This window comes from Notolabrus celidotus, chromosome 6, assembly GCF_009762535.1.
Source record: "Notolabrus celidotus isolate fNotCel1 chromosome 6, fNotCel1.pri, whole genome shotgun sequence".
NCBI lineage: Eukaryota > Metazoa > Chordata > Actinopteri > Labriformes > Labridae > Notolabrus > Notolabrus celidotus.
The window spans coordinates 12,994,534-13,014,215 of NC_048277.1; the positions used below are offsets into that span (position 1 = coordinate 12,994,534).

At 39.0% G+C, this 19,682-nt stretch overlaps 1 protein-coding gene across 1 annotated transcript in view; it reads left to right on the top strand.

Moving 5' to 3' along the window:
* The window catches only part of mapk8ip1a (mitogen-activated protein kinase 8 interacting protein 1a), a 28,292-nt gene extending 8,992 nt beyond the window's left edge, over positions 1–19,300 (top strand). The window contains exons 2-12 of the mRNA XM_034685016.1: positions 716–791; positions 2,742–3,350; positions 5,406–5,990; positions 7,898–8,155; positions 9,057–9,132; positions 9,225–9,391; positions 9,490–9,593; positions 12,566–12,676; positions 12,973–13,043; positions 13,279–13,377; positions 14,903–19,300. Coding sequence (XP_034540907.1) covers positions 716–791; positions 2,742–3,350; positions 5,406–5,990; positions 7,898–8,155; positions 9,057–9,132; positions 9,225–9,391; positions 9,490–9,593; positions 12,566–12,676; positions 12,973–13,043; positions 13,279–13,377; positions 14,903–14,975 — 2,229 coding nt within the window. The 3' untranslated portion in view covers positions 14,976–19,300. The remainder of the gene's footprint in view (positions 1–715; positions 792–2,741; positions 3,351–5,405; positions 5,991–7,897; positions 8,156–9,056; positions 9,133–9,224; positions 9,392–9,489; positions 9,594–12,565; positions 12,677–12,972; positions 13,044–13,278; positions 13,378–14,902) is intronic.
* Positions 19,301–19,682: the final 382 nt, after the last annotated feature.

Genomic DNA, 19,682 nt, shown 5'->3' on the forward strand with positions numbered 1-19,682 from the left:
CTCTCTCTCTCTCTCTCTCTCTCTCTCTCTCTCTCTCTCTCCTTCACACACACACACTCACTGAGTAACCATAGTAACAGAACAAAGTGTGCCACAGGGAATGCAAATGCATGATGGGATCTTAGTAAGTGAGTCAGCGTGACGTGACGTTCCCATGACGTGGAGTCGGACTGCTGCACACTTCCTAGTTGATGCTGCTTCCTCTTCCTGGCAATGATGTAGCAAGGGTGGAGTGAAGAGGGGGTTGATACTGACATTGCCTTTTATAATTTATTCGTTTTCCCTTTTATTTTAGCATTTCTATCTAGTAAATCTTTCAGTTTCTTTTTCTTTTGTGTGCCTGCAGCCAGATACAGTATCTTGGCTGCTCAGAATCAATCATTTACTTCATGTTTTCAACACTGCTGTGATACTGTGAGATGAATGAAAATATATCAAAGAAAGATTACTACTCCTCCATATGATTTTCATCACTGGATAATATGGATCCAGGAGTGATGGACAGAAAATAACTTATTTGGCAACAATGAGCCAGCAAAATGTGCACTACATGGCATGAGAAAGGCAGGTCTGTGTTGCTGGCTCTCAGTGCACATTTATCCTCTGTCATACAAGCCCTCCTCTGTGTACCTGTGGGTGTTGTGTCTCTCTGTGTGTGTGAGTCTATGCGCTGGATTTTGCTCTCATGCTGCGTCTCTGTCTCATTAACCTCCAGGACTCCATCAACAACAACTCTTTGGGGAAGAAGGACAGCTGGAAGGACTCCCGCTCCTCCTCCCCACACATTACAGGTGAGAACATCGTAATCCTGGAGGAAAGAGAAGGGTTGACAAACCCTGTCTTTCCCACAGACTAGATTGTATATTTAATGGTGGCTGAACCAAGTTTATATTTAAAATAAAAAGCAAAGAGAACATTTGGAAAGTGACAAACCTGTATTGCCCACATCTCAGTAGGACAGCACATAATGAGTCATTGTGAGTAACTAAAACTTTTCAAAGAGTTTCTTTTCATCACTATCACCAGCAGTTTCCTCTGTTTGTAAACGCAAATAGCAGTCATGAAACCTACACAATGGCTGCCACAGTTGAATCAAGATGAGAAATACTGAGCAAGCTAACATGCTAGTTGTAATGAGGGCAGGCACTAAAACCTCCTTTTTAGTGCTAACACATGAATTCAAGTCAAAGTATTACTAGCTGAAAAAGCTGAAGATCAAACTTATTAGACAACCAAGTTCATTTAAAATAATATCAGTCCATATTATATGTCTGTGGGCGAGAGGTTCAGTTCAGTCACTGTGAGAAATACACCACAGAAACCACCCCTTTTTTTTTTTTGTCTATACCTAAACATGTTTATTTTTTGGTGTTAAGTTAGACATTTTAACACAGAGCTTGAGTGGTATTAACTCACTCTTGGAGCTACTCCCAAGCGGCCACTCAAGGAATTGCATTTTTTTGCCTCTTCAGCAAAATTGGCCCTGATCACTTTCATGACACATGCAAAAGACAGTCCAGTAGTGAGTGGACTGCTGAATTATTTAGAGATTTGTTGAAAGCCCATAATAACCTGACCAATCAGTTACATTTTTTTCAGCCGCCTTCAATCCTTTGCAACCTGGTGAGCAAAAAAGATTTTATCAATATAACAAAACAATAAAACATTTTTACATGAACATATGTCTCTCCTTCCATATGAGTGGTGAACTTAAGAGCAAAACTCAGGAAAGATTTACGTTTGTTTTCCTCTTACCACTCTATTGCTGTTGTACCCTCAAGATAAATCCTATTCATCCCTACTAATTCCTCAATCCAATTGTTTTTGCCAAATAGTTTGACTCCCCCCTCTCTGCAATCTGATTTCCTAAATGTTGGGAATTGAGGATAACAAAGGGGTTCTGTTAATCATGTTAACTTTGATTACAACACACTTAACCTTGTAAGGTAATAATGTTGATTTGGTTCTCTATTCCAGGCATTTCTATGTGGGATAAATTCAGCACAAATAGTCATTTAATACTGCTGGTGAGCTGGTGCAATGGTGCTGGAAAAAAGCTTTCTCATATTTCACTTATTATTTTATTTAGAAGTAATTCAACTTGTTTTTTATTCGAGTTTCCCAATTGATGTTGTACAGTACAGTCAAATGTTCAGTCACAGCACAGACAGCTGTATTTTTGTATTATATGTGAGTTTTGGCGTCCATACCCTGTACGTGAATAGTTCCCGTGTAGAGGAATGTGTAGTGACCTGCATCACTGAGCACAGAGAAGCTAAGAATTTAACTTTTCATCATTTTTTCCACCTTTAGCTTACTCTCCCTGCAGGGGGATCTTGCAATAAAAGTCTGAAAGGATATTTTCATTAATGACACTCAGAATAAAAGTTTGAGCCTGTAGCAAGCTCCTCTGCAGCCTTTAAAACCCATTGTTTTTACTGATTGGCTGAATCTATTTTGACTATTCTTGAAAGATTTGTACCTTTAGTGATTAGGAACCCAGGTTTAGAGATACTGAAATCAATTGCATGTGAAGCAATTATTACAAAGTGTGTGTGCAAGAATAAAGTAAAAATGTTTTTGAACTATTTGAATTTAATCGTTTGTGGATTTTTTCTCTGCTCCTGTAACTCTTATCTAAGATAAACTGCTTACTCTGGGCTACTTTGATAATCCCTCAGCATACATCTGGTTGCCTAACACATAATCTGATACAATTGTTTCTTTTCTTGTGCATGAAGGAGACCTCACACCACCTGATATCCAACCAAAACCAGAGGACAAAGTCCGTCGCAGCACGCGGCGCCCGGCCCCAAAACCACCCACTGCCAATGGAGCTAAAAGCAAAACTAACACTCAGGCTTCCGCTACCACTGCAGACACTCACACTCGACCACTGGAGAGACAGGCATCTGGGGCCACGAACACGAATCCCTCTGGCACACCGAGGAGTCAAAGGAAAGCTGCTGGAGGAGGAGGGGGGGGAGGAGGAAGAGGAGGCAGAACAGGAGGAAGAGCAGTAACAGCGATGAGAGAGAGGAGTCTGGCAGACATCAGAGGGAAGGACGGGGTGACAGTCGGGAAGGACGAAAAAAGAGGAGGAAGACTGTGTGAGGAGTCCAGGGTGAAGGAGAAAGAGAAGGAGAAGAATGGATATCAGAAAGCTAAAGACACAAATGGACTGAAAAACAGGGGGGCTGATGGGAAAGTAAAAACAGGTGGTAAAGGGGGAAACAGAGGGGGATTCAAGCTGAACAACATGCTGTGTAACCAGCAGGTTTACCTGCCAGCCATGGTGGTCCCACGTACACCTGTAGCACCAAGGAACCAAGAAAAGACCCAAGACCAAGGTAAACAACCACCTTCAGAGCTGAGGGGGGCTCAAGAATGTTTCAGGTATTAAAGGGAGGTCAAAGAGCAGAGCTGGGTTTCCAGCTTGTTTACGCTTAGTGATTAACAGAACAAAACAAGTCTTTTAAGGCACAGTAAAAAGTTTTCAAGTGATTTTGAAAAAGTCTCACTCTTAAGCCTGGTTTATACTTCTGCGTCAAATCGAGGGCGTAGCCTACACATGTAGGTCTGCATAGCTCCCATATCTATGCAGAGGCCTTCGCACGTAGCCAACGCGCACCTCCTCCAAAATGTAAGTACTCGTCATATCAATACAGCCTGCAAGCCCTGTGATTGGTCCACTCAGCGGCATTGTATCTCCTGCATTTACAGCACTTCCAGGATCCCTGCACATCGGACATGTATTTCATCTCCTCCGACGTGTCCTCTATATTCTTCCCTGTAATCATGTCTGTATAATAAACAGCAATGTGTATCAGCTGTGAATTGACATAATACACTCAGACTCGCTATGTAAAAGTAAACAGAAAACGTAGCAGGCGGGAAACAGACGACCCGATTATCATAGAGAGACCACACTGCACTCAAGCGTTTTGGCAGAATATTACTGCGCGACATGGACACATCAACGCACAAGTATGTAGTGCTCGCGCCCAGGTCGACCACAGCTGCGTAGGGTCGACGCAGAAGTATAAACCTTCATACTGATGACTTACATAATTAAACACTATTTTCAGCAAGTAGAGTGGTTATTTCTTTATATTGAATTGTAATGTCTTTTATTTGGGTTGGATTTTCTCCCCCCCAAAAAACAAGTTAATATCCAGCACTCACTGCTTAGAACTCTTCTGGTAAAATTTGGCAGTATTTTCTTTTTATTTTCTTCTTATTTTATATTTACATCATTTTCTTTTTACATAATGTTTTTGCACTCATGGCTGATACTGGAGCAGGATTAGCAAAATACTGTCTGTTTCTGCTTCAGTATATTTTAAGAAGGGGAAACTCAGGGATTTGCTATGTAAAAGAGAAAAATGGCCATGCTTCACTGCTCTTTGAGGACGGAAGAACTGAACTGTGTGCAAATTGAGGTTATTCAGATATTTATTGGGAACCCAGGGCACATGTAATAACACAGGGCTGTGACTGGTGACCTTGAAACAGGGCATCTGGTTAACTTCAGGGTGACTGTGTCTCAGTTGGCGGTCTCTCAATTAAACGGTTAGCAGTTGGATCCCAGCTCCTGCAGTCATATAGCAAAGTGTTCTAAGGCAAAATGCTAAATCCCAAATTGCTGCAGGCGACACAGTCAGTGTTGTGTGCCTATAAATGGAATTAGTTTATACTGGTGGTCCCCTACTACAGCATCCTCTGCCATAAACATATGCATGTGATGTGAAGTTGATGATAGTGTACAAACACTATCACCAGAAAAGTGTTATATGAATATGAAGTCCATCCATTTACCATTTACCTTTACTAAGCTAGCTAATGGTAATAAATCACAGTTTATTTAGTTTAGATTTTACATTACATTAAATACATTTACAAGGCTATAAATCAAAACATTATCTCATCACTCTGTGTCCTACAAAGAGTTGTCTTGAACAAAGAAAAGTAGCGTTGAAAAGAATATCTGTAGTCCTTTCATTTACTTTCACAACAAAGGCAAGCTTTAAGCCACATCTTTACTGTAGTGAGTGGTGGTGCTCTTGGGAAATGCAATCCCAGAGCAACACTACCAATGTCGTCCAAAGGGGTCAACAAAATCAACACAGAAAGAAAACTCCTTACTGTGCCTTTAAGCTGAACTGGTACCGTGGTCCTTAAGACCGCCTTAAACATTTTAAAAGATTTTGACACATGTAAAATTCCTGTGAAATTTCTGTTATTCTGCTGCATGCTTTCTCTTATATATCTTTATCCTGCAGCTACATTTCTTTGTAAGGAAGCTACATCTAATTTAATCACACCTGTGGGGATGGATACACAAAGATTCTGCTAATTACACTAACACTCATTATCTCCACACATTGTCCAACTTTGTGTTTTAGGCCAAAACCATGATAGGACCCAGGACAACCCCCCTGCCCTCTCCCGGTCCAGCAGTGAGGGAGGGTCCAACAGAATGTCCCTTAGCTCAGACACTGAGGGCCCCCCACCAGGGCCCCTGAATCCAGCGCTAACCAACCGAACCAACCCTGCCATCAGTGAAGAAGACGGGGAAGGAGTCCCAACTCCCTGCATGAACATCCAGAATGGTCCCGCCCACTGCTTGGATGGCAATGAAAACAAAAAGATGAACTGTAATAAGTCAGAGGTTATCACAGGGCGAGGAAGAGGGAAGAGTATTTGTGAGGTGGATAATACCAACTGCATGTCTCAGGGAGAGTGTGCATCTGCTCAGACTGTACCAAAGAATGAAGCTAGAGCAGGGTTAAACTATGACTCTGTTAAATACACTCTGGTGGTTGATGAACATGCTCAATTGGAGCTAGTCAGCCTCAAGGACTGCTTTCACGGTTACAACGAGCACAATGATGACAGTGATGCAGAGACGGTCTATCAGTCGGCCAATGAAGAGGAAGACCCAGAGTATGAAGAAGAGAGGAAGAGGAAAGAAGAAGAGAAGCAGAAAGGTAATGATGCTGACTGATTCATATCAGTAAAGGCCCAATCCTGTCACAAAGCAGTGATGTGCTAGAGGTTAGCAGTCTACATAAAGATAAAGATTGCATTTTTATTGTTTTACTTTTTACAAACCAGACTGCTGAGGCTGACCTCTGTGTATGGGGAAAAATTAGTGGACACTTAAATGCTAAGTACCTTTTTTATTTGTTAAACCAGAAAAGAGGGAGTTCAATGTCTTTTTTAAAATCCACACCAATTTATGCACAGTCTAGATATAACATTGGTGCACAAAGATAGACCATTTTCATTATCATTATTATGGGGGCATTTTGCCTTTATAGATAGGACAGCTGAAGAAGGAAATGCGGGGGGATGGTTAGTGGGAGATGACAAGCAGCAAGGGGTCATAGCCAGTAGCTGAATCGGTGACTGCTGCGAAAAGGACTACAGCCACTGTATAAGGGACATATGCCATCAAACCACTGGGCTAAACCTGTAACCCTTGGATTAGATTCATTCATAAAGACTACATTTTATTTTGAATGTTTTCACCCGCTATTCCATTTTCAGATCAGCAGATGGGCCGTGTATGGCGGAGGCTTGTAGTTAATGACACAGTGTGACAAAACAATGGAAACCAACCTGGTACAGATTAAGAAAAGCACAATTACAAGCTTTCAAACCTAACTGCATAAATAGGTCTTAATTTGACAAGACAGGTCACATCTGATCAATGAGTTTTGAGAAAGACCTCCATATGTAGTACGTCTTGTAACAAGTAAGCATTTGTTTTTAGTTATTGGTTCTGCGGGGCATTTTCCCTGTGGGTGAAAAGATAGAAATGAAAAATGCTTTAACTAGTTGGCAAACATGCCTCTAATGTCCACACTTTAATAAAACACTGAATGGAACTTATGGTCCACTTCTAAAAGCTCTTGCAATTGCAGAACTCTGTTGTTATAAAATGAGTTTGGAACTGGCAATAGAAAAAATATTATAATTGGCATCCTTCACCCAGCAAAGGTTGGTCTTCCTTAGAGAGCAGATGGAAGAGGTTCAACTGTTTCTCTGTCTTTGTGAATATTTAGTGATCGAAGACGACATGCAAAAAAAGAAAAGACAATTAAACTCTAAATAAAATTCCAAATCTAAAAAAACACCAAGCTTAACTGAAAGATGAGGGCAAAAAGTCAAACAGAACCATTGGAGCTGAAGCTGTTTGGATCTCCATTTGAGTGAGGATCAAAAGCAAACTGCAATAGCTCCCTATTTTCACAAATGGAGCCAGGGAGCTGATGCTTTCTGGGTTGTTACTGCAAGGAAGAAAAGAAAAGATCTGCATGATATGAAAGTTTGAACAGTGGGTAAAAGAAATAAGAAAGGACAGTAGGAGTAAAATAGTAGAGGACCCAACACTAAGCCTTGTGGAACACCACTGACCTGCTTACACATTGAAATTCAGCAACAGTGTAATATCAGTGTCCTAGTTTGTGATTTCAAATTGTGCACAGTGTCGTGGAAGTGCAAGAGGCATGGCTAGTAAACACACAGTGAGAGCCTCACATACACACACTCAAACATGCACACGCACTGTTCTACCCTGCCAGCTCAGATGCTATAAACTGCCATTGTACTACCCCCATTAGGACTCTGTTACTATCCCCAATGGTGGATAAGAGGCGGAATCACTTTGCCCCACAAGTCGTCCCCCTCTGTGCGATAGACATTGCAGATAAGGCATAACAGAGGCCTGAATACCATGCCTTGAACTGGCAATATGTAGGAGCCTAATGTTTTGATACACTGATGATACACTAAATGAGTTATTAGATGTACAAACCAAGCCTATATTGATTTCACAGTTTCTTGGTTCTTCTGGCTTTTATTTAAATATTTTATTTTTCTCTACTCAAAGAAAAGAGGAAAGAGGAGGTGAAGAGGATAAAAGATGAAGAGGAGGCCAGGAAGAGGAGGGAAGAGGATATAAAGAGGAGGAGGGAGGAGGAGGTGAAGAGAAGAAAGGAAGTTGTGGCGAGGATCTGCAAGCATTCCAAAGTGATATCGACCATAACCTCAGAGGAAGAGGAGTCTAATGGAGGAAAGGCAGAACCTTCAAGAAGTAGGAAGTTCCTCAACCTATTTACCAACAAAGGCAACAATTATAGTGCTACAGGTCTGTATATCCTTAAGCTGCTTAGTTTCAATCAAAAAGGCTAACCAATCAAAGTGGCTCTTTTTAGATAAGGAAACGGTAAAAAAGAAAATATGTTGTACATTGAAAAGGTTATCATTATTGGGGTTGATATAAGACAGACAAAAAATACAAAGTATAGTTTTGCTTAAGTTGATAGGTAGGTTGAAAGTTTTTCCATTTGTCTTTTCATTTTTAAAACAAACTTGAATTTGTAAAAAACGAGACCTGAACATAAAGTGGAAATAAAAACCACCAAGCCATTTTCCCATAGCACAGAATGGACAAACTAGTAACATATGGGTTTTAACCCTCTGACAAAAAACAGGAATTGTGTTTGATGAATAAGGAAGTCACACAAGACTAAACTATGAAACATGAGTTATGATATACCTTGAAACAATTTAATAACATACTTATTTAATAAATAAGTAGCAGTAAAATTCAACAGAATGGAAAAAAAAGAATGTTATATCTGCAATTTAGGAAAATAATTAAATGTATTCAGTTTCTTTTTTGTATGAACATACTCTACTTTTACCCGTTAACATACAAAACTTGAACTTAAAGTCAGGATGACTTTATTACAATTTTCATGTCATTTTGGCACAATAACAAGAGCAAGCAACAGGACGCTCCATTCCTATCTGTCAAGGATTTTTAGAAAGGCTATCACTATCCACAGCCAGAGTGGAGGAGAACATTCTGAAGAATAATCCCTTTGCTTTTTCAAAGAGTCTTCCATCTGTGCTCTGTATACATCAGTCAGATTGGATCAGTTTACTTTTTTCCATGAAGGGACTGATAGGACACAAAATACAGACCTGGTTGTGTTATGTTGTGTTGTAAATAATGACCATAATTTCATTTCTCCATCATACAGGTGCTGCATCATTTGGCATGTTCTCCTGTGTTTTGGATGGGGTGGAGAGAGAGCAGAGCCACAGAGCTGCATACAGGTTAACACATTAGCATTCCTAGCGTAACTGTCACATCTCAATAAAAACACACTAGACTGAAATTTGCATCTACTTTCTATGCCCAATTTCAGGTTTGTCCCTCGTCATGCAGATGAGTTGCACCTCGAGACAGACGACCCTGTGTTGATACTGAACCAGTCTGAGGACCTGTGGTGTCAGGGTTACAACATGAGGACTGGAGCTACAGGAATATTCCCCGCCTTTTATGCTGTGAAGGTGGCCCAAGATAGTGACCAAGGTACACTGCAGATATCTGGACCGCGGAAACCAAGTATCACTGTCATCAACAAATTTTGAAAGTCAAAGGTATTACTTTGCTCTTCTCCATATTCACAGTCCAGAGAGATGGTTGGACAGAGCAGTTCCTGGTGCGATTCCTGGGTTCAGTTCAGGTCCCCATTCACACAGGCAATGATGTGCTATGTGCTGCAATGCAAAAGGTATGCCAGTACAGACTCAACACTTATAAGATACTGATCTCAGACCATCTGAACTTTTAGCAGACTTACTGGGATGCATGATTATTTTAGCCTTACTTTAAAGTTAGGTTTTGGAGTCGTTATACAAATCATTACTTTTCATTTGGGATAACAATATGCTTTCCACCAAATTCACACAGCTGCCACTTTGGTTCTGAAAATACACTGCAATACTGTTCTACAGTATTTCAAGTTTTGTGTCAAATGTTGGATATCTCACAATCGTTACCATTTTGTCACCTCTTGAAAATGATCAACATTTTGATGAACAGAACACAGTTAAAATTTCCTGGGAAATACATATATTTTTTGAAAAAAAACCAAACACATTTGATAATCCGTTAGCTATCTTTAGACAACAACTTGTGCTAGCATTTAAGCTTGATCAGGATAACCAAAGGGCATCCTTTACCTCAGAGAGTAAATATGTCAACTAGCTATTGTTTTTTAGAAATGACGTTAAACCACTCCTTTTGTTTTGTGTAAAAAAAACACCAAACAGTAATATGAGCTTTGAACAATTTTCTTATATTATTATCAAGTAGCTCAGTGGCTTTATGCTAACATTAGCTATTCGCTAATTGTTGTTAATGAGTAATTTTTTTTTAAGGATGGGACATGATTTTCAAATACTCAAATATTCGTTCACTGTTTACTAACTGCATTAATTAACAGAAGAAGAAGAATGCTAACTTCATTAAATAGCGAAAGAAGTCCAAAACATTAGCCAGGGATTATCGAATAGTATTTTGTCTTGAAATTTTGTAATCTATATTCTCTTTATGTTATCGAGCAGTTTGGAAGAGTTGAGTGTATAATAACTGTCAGAAACTAAATCTATTAGAGTAACAACTTAGAACCTGGCAGCATGACATTAAGATAGCATTTGAGCTTCCCACCCAAAGTATGACATTAGGGGGAAATGGTTAATGAGGGCTAAAGTGCTACTGATGGTGTTACCAAGCAGCAGCAGACATTTTAGCCCTGAGGCCAAAGTTAGCTAGCACACTATTTCTGCAACATAATAAAAGTGTCAGGGGAATCTCAAATCCAGTTTCCTCTTTACAACATAATTGGACTACTTTTGCCAAACCGTTCTCTTATCCAATCTTGTAAAGCCTCTCATTTTGTATTCTTTATACTGCAAAACATTAGCTACATGCACTAGATTCCTGTACCATGTCCACAATTAACAATAAACAGTTTCCAACACACCCCTAACTGCCTAGGTTGAATGCAAAATGCCGACTTAGTGTATCAAGTAAGAGGAGAGCCATGCCTGTTGCAGCTGAACACTGTGTTTTCTCTAAATCCTTCACTGTGTCTTAATCCTTCATAAGGACATTACAGCTCAGAGCTGGCTACTTAAGCTCACATTTTAATGGACGCTTTCTCTCCCGTCATGCCACGTTTTACATTTCACTCTTAACTTGAAGTACCTCTTGAAATAATGTGAAGCTTTTATTGACTGAGGGAGATGGTGTGCATTGGTGGATGTCTTTTGCATCCAAATAAATTGAAGGGGCAGAGTGGTACTATAACTCACTGTTAAATGAAGTCACTGTTTAAACACAGGTACAACCTTTTGTACCTTTTGATTGTGTTTTACTCAGAGGTGTTTTGTTTTTGAAAATCTTAAGAAAGGCCGATTCACCAACTTCAGAAGATGCTGTGACTGGGTAGCTGCATCAACCAAGAAAAGTGGGGTTTTTTGTAACTCATACAACAAGTTTTGCCTAATTAAGGGCATGGTTGGCTTGGCTGACAGGAGGGCACAATGTAGCTGTTAGCAAGGAGTCTAACTCGGGGAGTCCACAGGATGCGTGTGCGCCGCGTTACGGCTGCGACACGGCTCTGCTCCGTCCCGGGGCTTTCGCCCTGGTCCATAGGATGCGTGTTTGGAGCGGCGCGCACTCCGGAGCAGGAAACTCAAGATCCCTCGAGAACTCCAAAACGCGCGAGAACAACACAGTATAAACTTTTCCTCATCCATGGTGTCGGATATCTTTTGAGACTGACGTCTGGCCCGATGCCACAGGTTATGACGTAATGTTGAAGAAGTGGTGAAATTTACGATCTTGTGTTTGCACATGGTGTTTATTTTGAAAGTGAGCGGATGTTGCATACGATCCTCGTGCCTGACTTCCGGGATAGTTCCATCATTTCTGTGTCGATTGACGCGTGCCGGGCGCGGGGAGCGGCGAAAATAGACTCCCCGCGTATCTCTGGCAGAGCGGCGCGGCGGAACGCTCCAGAGACGGAGCTGAGACGCGCCGCAGCGCGCCCTGTGGACTCTAGAGCATTGACTTGAATGGGAACCTATTTGCTGCGACGTGCGCGGCGCAGCCGTAACGTAACGCGACGCATCCTGTGGATCTTGGGCTTAAAAGCCAGCCTCATGTCCACTTCTTTGCCTCTTGTTCGGTCGACTGAAGGTTAGGTTGAGTCAACATTTTCAATATGGCGACTACTGATGATAGGCTACAAAACTTTGCTTTAGAAACCAATGGATGACGTCAAGGGGACTACGTCCATGTATTATACAGTCTATGAAAATCTTCTCACCTGGGGCTTTACATTATGTTCTATTGATTTTCAAAATGATGGTTTAATTTTTTTTAAGTGTTTACATGAAAAGATCAAAAAGGTCTTTTGAAAAAAAAGTACCTCAGATTTTAAACATCATTTGTATATAGTTGTTTTCTGTGTCAGTCTTCCAAAATTTTGAAAATATGTCACTATATCTCAATGCATTGAACAGAAACTCCTGCAGTCTTGTAAATATATATAGCCTTACTATCATTACCATGTTTAAATGATACAAACTCTCAAGCCTCTTAGTAATGGTCTGCTTTTGAAACCAAAATGTTCAGAAGGTACAGTACACACTACTCCAGTTATGTCAATTATTCGGTGATTACTTGTGTGAACAGGTGGCGTGTAACAGACGGTCAACAGGTCAGCCTCCCTCAAACTGTGTGCTGGAGGTCAGTGTGAAGGGTGTAAAAATCACTGTTCAGGATCAGTGTCACTCTGCTCACAGGGTGAGTACACTGCTCAATCTATCTACATTTATTTATTCTCTTTCAATGTCACCTCCTTCCAAATATGTTCCTGGTTATCAAAATGTTTAGAACAAGACACTTACATTCAGTGACTGTAAAGCACTCTATAGCAGCAATCAAAAGTAACAATAAATACTCATAAAAGATAATAAAGTCAACTACTTTGGCTACTTCCTGTTGAAAATACAAGGCTGACAGGCTCATAAATACCCAGACATAAGCTGTACTAGAATGATTGACTGTGAGCTTTGCATATCCGTCTCTGTTTATCACAGGGGGACCAGTGTTTCCATTTTTTCCAGTTGAAGAACATCTCCTTTTGTGGCTGTCATCCAAAACACAGCAAGTGAGTCCAGCTTCTGAAGGGATTATTTCATTTAATCAAGTAATCCCTTGAGAAGTTTCTATTGAGCTGAACCTTTTTCCCTTTCTTTTTAGTGGCATTTAGTTGAATGGAAAACAGCACACATTTAAGTTTTGTGCTATGTTTACTAAAGACAATTTGCATTAATACATAGTTCTGTAAAAAAGTCAAAAATATGTGTATCTTGCTGTGTATAACGCTGTTTATTGCACTGCAGGTATTTTGGTTTCATCACAAAGCACCCGGACCAACCGCGCTTTGCTTGTCATGTAATGATGTCAGACACAACTCTGTATCCTCTAGCTGTGTCTTTAGGGTAAGACACATTACAGTCTGTTCTCATTTGCATTTTATCTTATTTTTCATACATATTTTCTGACTTAAAGGCATCTGTCCATGCACACACTCTCACAAAACTGTCAACATCAGATATAGGTGTGCAGGTAAAAACTGGGACAATGTTTTGACAATAACTGCTGTTGATGTTTTTAGATTCCTTTTTAAAGCTCTGCCTGTGTTGAATAAATATCTTTTCACCTCATTTTTAAGGAGGTAAACATCTTAAAAACAGTACCCTCAAACCTTTGTCTCTTGCAAAAGAGGCTTTAATAAACACTCATTTCAACAGCTGCATATGAGGGAGCTCAAACCAAAAATAGCTGAGCTTTTGCTGATGCAGGAACTTTCTGAATGCTAACTTTTTTAAGGAATCAGTGCAGTGACCCGAAAAACTGAACACACTGCAGCATACTTGTTTTTTTTTATAATAAACAGCTCAATACTGTCTTCAAAGCCACCAGACAAAAATGGTAATTTTACCATGTTGAAACGAAAATTACCATCAGTAAGTTTATTGGTACTATCAGGTTACTGTAGTGTTAAAAAAATGAAGCTAAATCAAAATAAGATGAAAAACAATTACAAATATACCAGTAGAGCAGCAGTAAATTAGCAACTTCCAGTTTAAAAGATACAAACTTTATTTATATATTTTTTTCTCAGTGTGGTGACTTTGTAGTTTGCTAGTTCTGATTTGGTAAATTTGTGAGACACGACACACCATGCAATACATCACTGAACTGCATACAATATGATATATGATATAAAATGATACATCACGATACACTATGATATGATATTAAACAATAGAATACTATACAATACAATACCATGCAATAGGGTATGATTTATTTTGATTCATTCATTACTTTATGGTATTCTAATATGTAGTAAGATATGATACGATATGACCCGATATGATACATTACAATAGATATGATACAATACAATACAGAATGAAATAAAGCAATATGATATACTACGTTATGATATGGTATGACATTTTACTATGTGATAAGACACTATTCAATGCAATTCAATACAAAACAATGGCAAAATTGTATTGTCACCATAGAGAAATTTGTTTGTACTGAGATAGCGCACACAATCTGTTGTGTATAAAACACAAGACGTGACATGATATGATCCGATACATTACGGTACGGTACGGTATGATACAATATGATATGTTTAAATATATAATACGCCATGTACGGTATGATACAATATGATATGTTTAAATATATAATACACTATGGTACTGGACTCAGGTGCTTCACACAGTCTACATAAAATAGAGAACCTGAACCTGAAAACCACAAACATCTATTTCATATCACTTTGCATTGCACATATTCTGCATAAAACACACCATAGAGCAGTTTCAAAACATTTTGCACCTTATCATTTAGATCCCCAAATATGTACAAATAAGGCAGATTCATGTAAAAGTACTGTAATCCCGCATTAATGTTCTGCTTCTCTTCTGTGTTGTCCTGCAGGAAGGCTTTTCAGCAGTATTACAAGGAACACATCGGCTACTCCTGTCCCACTGAAGACATCTTCATTGAATAACACCTGTCCTCCTCTCACTCTATGTACTCACTATGTGCATGTAAGCCCGGTCTTACACCACAAACTGGATCACAGATATAACTTTGTGCATGGTGGATTTCTTTTTTTTTAGCGGCAACCAGTGATACAGCAAGCTTTCCCTTCCTTTGGCCATGTCACAATATAAATATCTCTTCCGATGGATTGGATCACATGAGATGTTCCTGTCGATGACAACAAATGTAACATAGACCACCCCAAACCCAGATGCAAATATTTAATATTGATATATTTTACAAGCTAAAATTACTGATATGTAATTAACAAGTAAATATCTGCTGTGAAAACATAGGGATGGCCTTCAGGAGGATGGAGTTAATTTATTGACAGAATGGTTATGCTTTTATGTGCAACTAGTGCTTTAAAGATGAATTATTATTCAGTGAGAGTTTGGAAACTTCAAAATGAGTCATTAACCAAAATACATCTCCCTAAAAAACATAAATGTCAATATGGGAGACCACCAAAGTCACTTGGATTTCTCCTTTGGGGACTGTAAATGTCACAAAAATGTAAGGATGGATGATCCAATACTTAGCAAGATATTTAAAGTACAAATATATTTCACCTGCAGCGTCTAGTTTAGAAACTATAGGTGTTGCTTTACTTCATTTAAAGCACTTTACCATTATGAAGAAATTCTAAAAAGTTGAGTCTTTAATTCCTATGTGAAAACGTATACATTTCTATGCAAAGGTCAATTACTTTGTGAATAAAACAGAAACACAGAGAAAGTTATGGACTTTTTGAAAGCAAATGAGGCATGAACTTCACACCAAAAGTTGAGCAAAGTTTCACCTCACGTTGCTTACCCTTCATCAGATTTGGAGTTTTCCTAGTAGCAAGCTTTTTTTGTTTATTTATTCCCTTCTAGAGTTTAACCATTGCCCAGTTTGATGACCTGTTAGCTTCATCAGGCTTGACTTATCTTGTTACCCTGATTCCTCACTTGACACCAAACTGGCTGCTTGAGGTGCAGAGTGCCTGTCCATCTGTCTCCAGTGAGTGGCAGTTTGCCTCTAACTAGCACGGTACATGTCAGCTGAAATCTGGCTTATTTTGGCATTGGTGCACAGTTTTGTGCTGTTTAACTGCAACAAACAGGTCAAAAGTAAGAAGAAACAACTTTGTGCATAGCTGTAAAAGCTAAAACATGTATACAATTGTAAGTTTTGTCTGCAGGAGAACATACAAACAACTTTTGGAGACAGTTGTATTAAAATCTGAATTGTTGTATATTTGCGCATGAATTGTGTCATTGCAATGACTGTGTGTTAATGCACAATTAGAAAAAAAAAAGCTTTGCTTTTTGATTAAAACACAGCTTGAGGTTTTTATGTAAAATACTTTAATTAGTTTGAAATTTTAAAAAGGATAAAAGACAAAAACTAAAACCAGCCTACGTTTCTGTAAAACTTCTGTCTTTAAATTAGCTTCATCCTTTAAGACTTAATTGTGAAAAAAGGGCTTCTTGAATTCTTCAAAATTCCCCCTTGTTTAAAGGTAATACTTGGAAGAAATGTACAGTTAAGAAATACACATGCTTGTTTCTTTGCACAGATGAGGACAGAATGATGTTTCCAGAAATGATAGACGTATAAATCTGTATCTTAAAACACAAAGACTTGACAATCTACTGTTGACAATGTTTGGAGTTGCTGTGAAGGTGCCTAATTTCTCATTTTGCTGCTTAATGTTCCTTTTCTTCCAGATGTGGTTTCATACAGGATTTCTCTGGTTGAGCAAAGACATGATTCCTTTAACTCTGTGTAAAAACCAGGCCCATATGACGCTGTGCAATTCTGTATGTGTGCAAAATGACAGACTGGTGGGATGGTGGATCACTGTGCTGTCTTGTCTGAGTCTGTCCTCAGCACTTTTTTAGCTCACACTTCTTTTGCATTGCCTGCTCAAATCTAAGAAAAGTTAGTATGATCAAATATGTTTCAAGATAAAAGCTGAACTTTGCTTTTATATCTTATCCTCAGAAACTGACCTGCAGTCTAACCTGGTTGGCAAAAGAAGGAAAGATTTTCCGTTGACTTTGTCCATATGCTCCTGACTCAAAGCTTCACCAATCAATACTTTTTACATCAAGAACCACGTGAACATCAGACCACGAGACCATGTACACAGTGTGGCTCATAAAGGTTTATCCTACTGAGAATTATTCAACACTGCGGTTGCCCTCAGTTCCGAGACAAGTATTTAGGTTTTCCTGTACATGAGTATGCTCTCATTGTCCTACACTCTAGCAGCAGGAAGCTATTTTTATCAACATTTGGAATTACTCTGTTATCCAGAAATTGCAAAGGATACTGTCAGTTTTGCTCCATGTGTGTTTGACTTACACAGGATTAAATATTTCCTTGCAGATCTGTCATTGCTATTCTCACACTTTGGCACTGTTGCATTAAAGCTTGTGCTGCAGCCCTGAAATTGACAAATTTATGTAAGAGCAGCACTTAGATCCTGGATTTTGGCCACTATCTTTGACTCCTCACAAAGTGGTGCACAGTGCAGGGTTACTGTCAGTGCTATTGTCCAACCAACTCATTAATTAATGAAATGTCTGTTAGCAAATTTACTTCAACCATCTGTGCACCAATGGAAGTGTTGGTTGATATTGACCAAAAAACCATTCTGTTTAACAAATGTTGCATTTTCACACTGCAATTTAAAGGGTGCATTTTTAATTGGTACACTGTAAGATGTGTGTTTGAGCAGGTTCACAGCCACTCTGCCTCTATACAGGCACATTATTATTAATCCATAAACTATGTACTACGCCTTGCACCTAACATTGTGACTATGCACCTTTTAAACAAATGAAAGTGCAGATAGAGACTCCTGGATTAAATGGCGTTACCCGTGCACTTTGAAGTATGCACTATGGTTTGTTAAAATAAGCCTCCCCAAGACTCGGAATTCCAGCCAATCAAAATCAACAAGCAGTGAAACTTAATGATCCTAAGATTTGAGCAGGTAAAGGCCAATAGCAATGTACCCTGATATGTTTTGTGTTTATAAGGAAAAAAAAAAACAGTGCCTATTTTTTTAATTTTCTGGTGTAGTGATTACAGCTGTCCTCAGTATTCACTGTTGAATTCAGATGTTTCAGTCACCATACAAAAACGGATATATAACAGCCAGTCTCACAAGTAGTTATGTAAAGGACAGGACTTTGTGCACCTCAGGCGGCTGCCATGGACTTGAAGTAATGAAACTAGAGAGTTAATACTAGAACAACTACAGACTTTATTCTGCAATCAGTCACTCAGATACTCTCTGGTTCTTTTGAATCTGTAATGCAATGCAGTACTGGTTGAACTTAGTTGGTAGAGAAGATGCCCCATGTTCCCAGTCCCTGCTACTCTGCTCACTGGTTCCACTCCAAGTCTTATGGCTAATTCAAATAAAGGCAAATAAAGCATTATTGAAATTCATTACAGATCACAGTGTTATCAAAGGAGAGACATTTATGTAAATTTCCTGTAACACATCCCTTTTGTAAGACTTTGTTCAAGTGTGTGTGTGAATAAAATTGTTAATGAGATTTATAGCAGCATTAGTCCCGGCAGCATTAACAATCTTAACTGAGATTTTTGTGGCAAATTTTCGTCTCATGATCTGACTGCTGTTGTAGCCAAGAAAGGATAAAAATGCATGGCAAACACACAACCATTTGTAGGCTCTGAATGCCTAAGACACGTGATGAAAATAGTGATTTCGGTATTCCAAATCTTATGGGCTAAAACCTTTAACAACAAAACCATCACTATTTCACTGTTCATTGGAAAATGGTGTATTAATGCAACATAAAGTCATGATGTCAAAATATAAGGTATTAAATCTCTATTAATGATTTACACTGAAGTGAATCAAACAGGTGTCAGTCCCTGTTGAGTGCACCTCCGCCATACATCATTTTGATGGCAGCCGTCTGAAGTGCATCACAGGAGGTAGTTCTGATCCACCAGGAAGTGTCCTTTTTATGTTTTAACGTTTGTGATTCTAACACCACAGGGATCTATTGTACATTACTCATTAACATAGATATATCCTGTAAAGATCCTTTATGTATGTATGTATGTATGTATGTATGAATGTATGTATGTAAGTATGTATGGTTGTAAAGGAGTTATTAATGTATGCTGTTGGTTTGACCAAAACCTGGGTGTAACACCGCATGATATCTATGTTGTAAAATGAAGACGCTCAGAAGATGCACAGCCATGTGATAATGATAGTGGTTATTCTTGTCAATAAATCACGTTTACAAGTGCATGTAGAGTTCATGTTCTTCAGTAGGAATCTAATGTCAGCTGAAAGGATTTTTATTTGATTTAAACGTGTATCCTTCAGCACTGTTGCCTTGCATAAGCACAGGAGAAGAGACAGCTTCATATTGCATAACAACATTGTAACTTTAAACAGTTTGTCAGACAGTTGTCTCCATACTCTTTACAATAATAAACTCTCTTTTAAATATTTTTTATGGGGGCTTAGTTAACCCTGACCTGGGCAAACTCTTTGCCATAGAAAAAAAGCCTATATAAGAGGTACATATAAGCTGAATCATTGGTGTCTGATTTTGTACGTCAAACTTACATGTGTTTGCCCGATTGAAGTCTGGAGAAAAAGAAGATTAAGTGTGATATGAAAAAA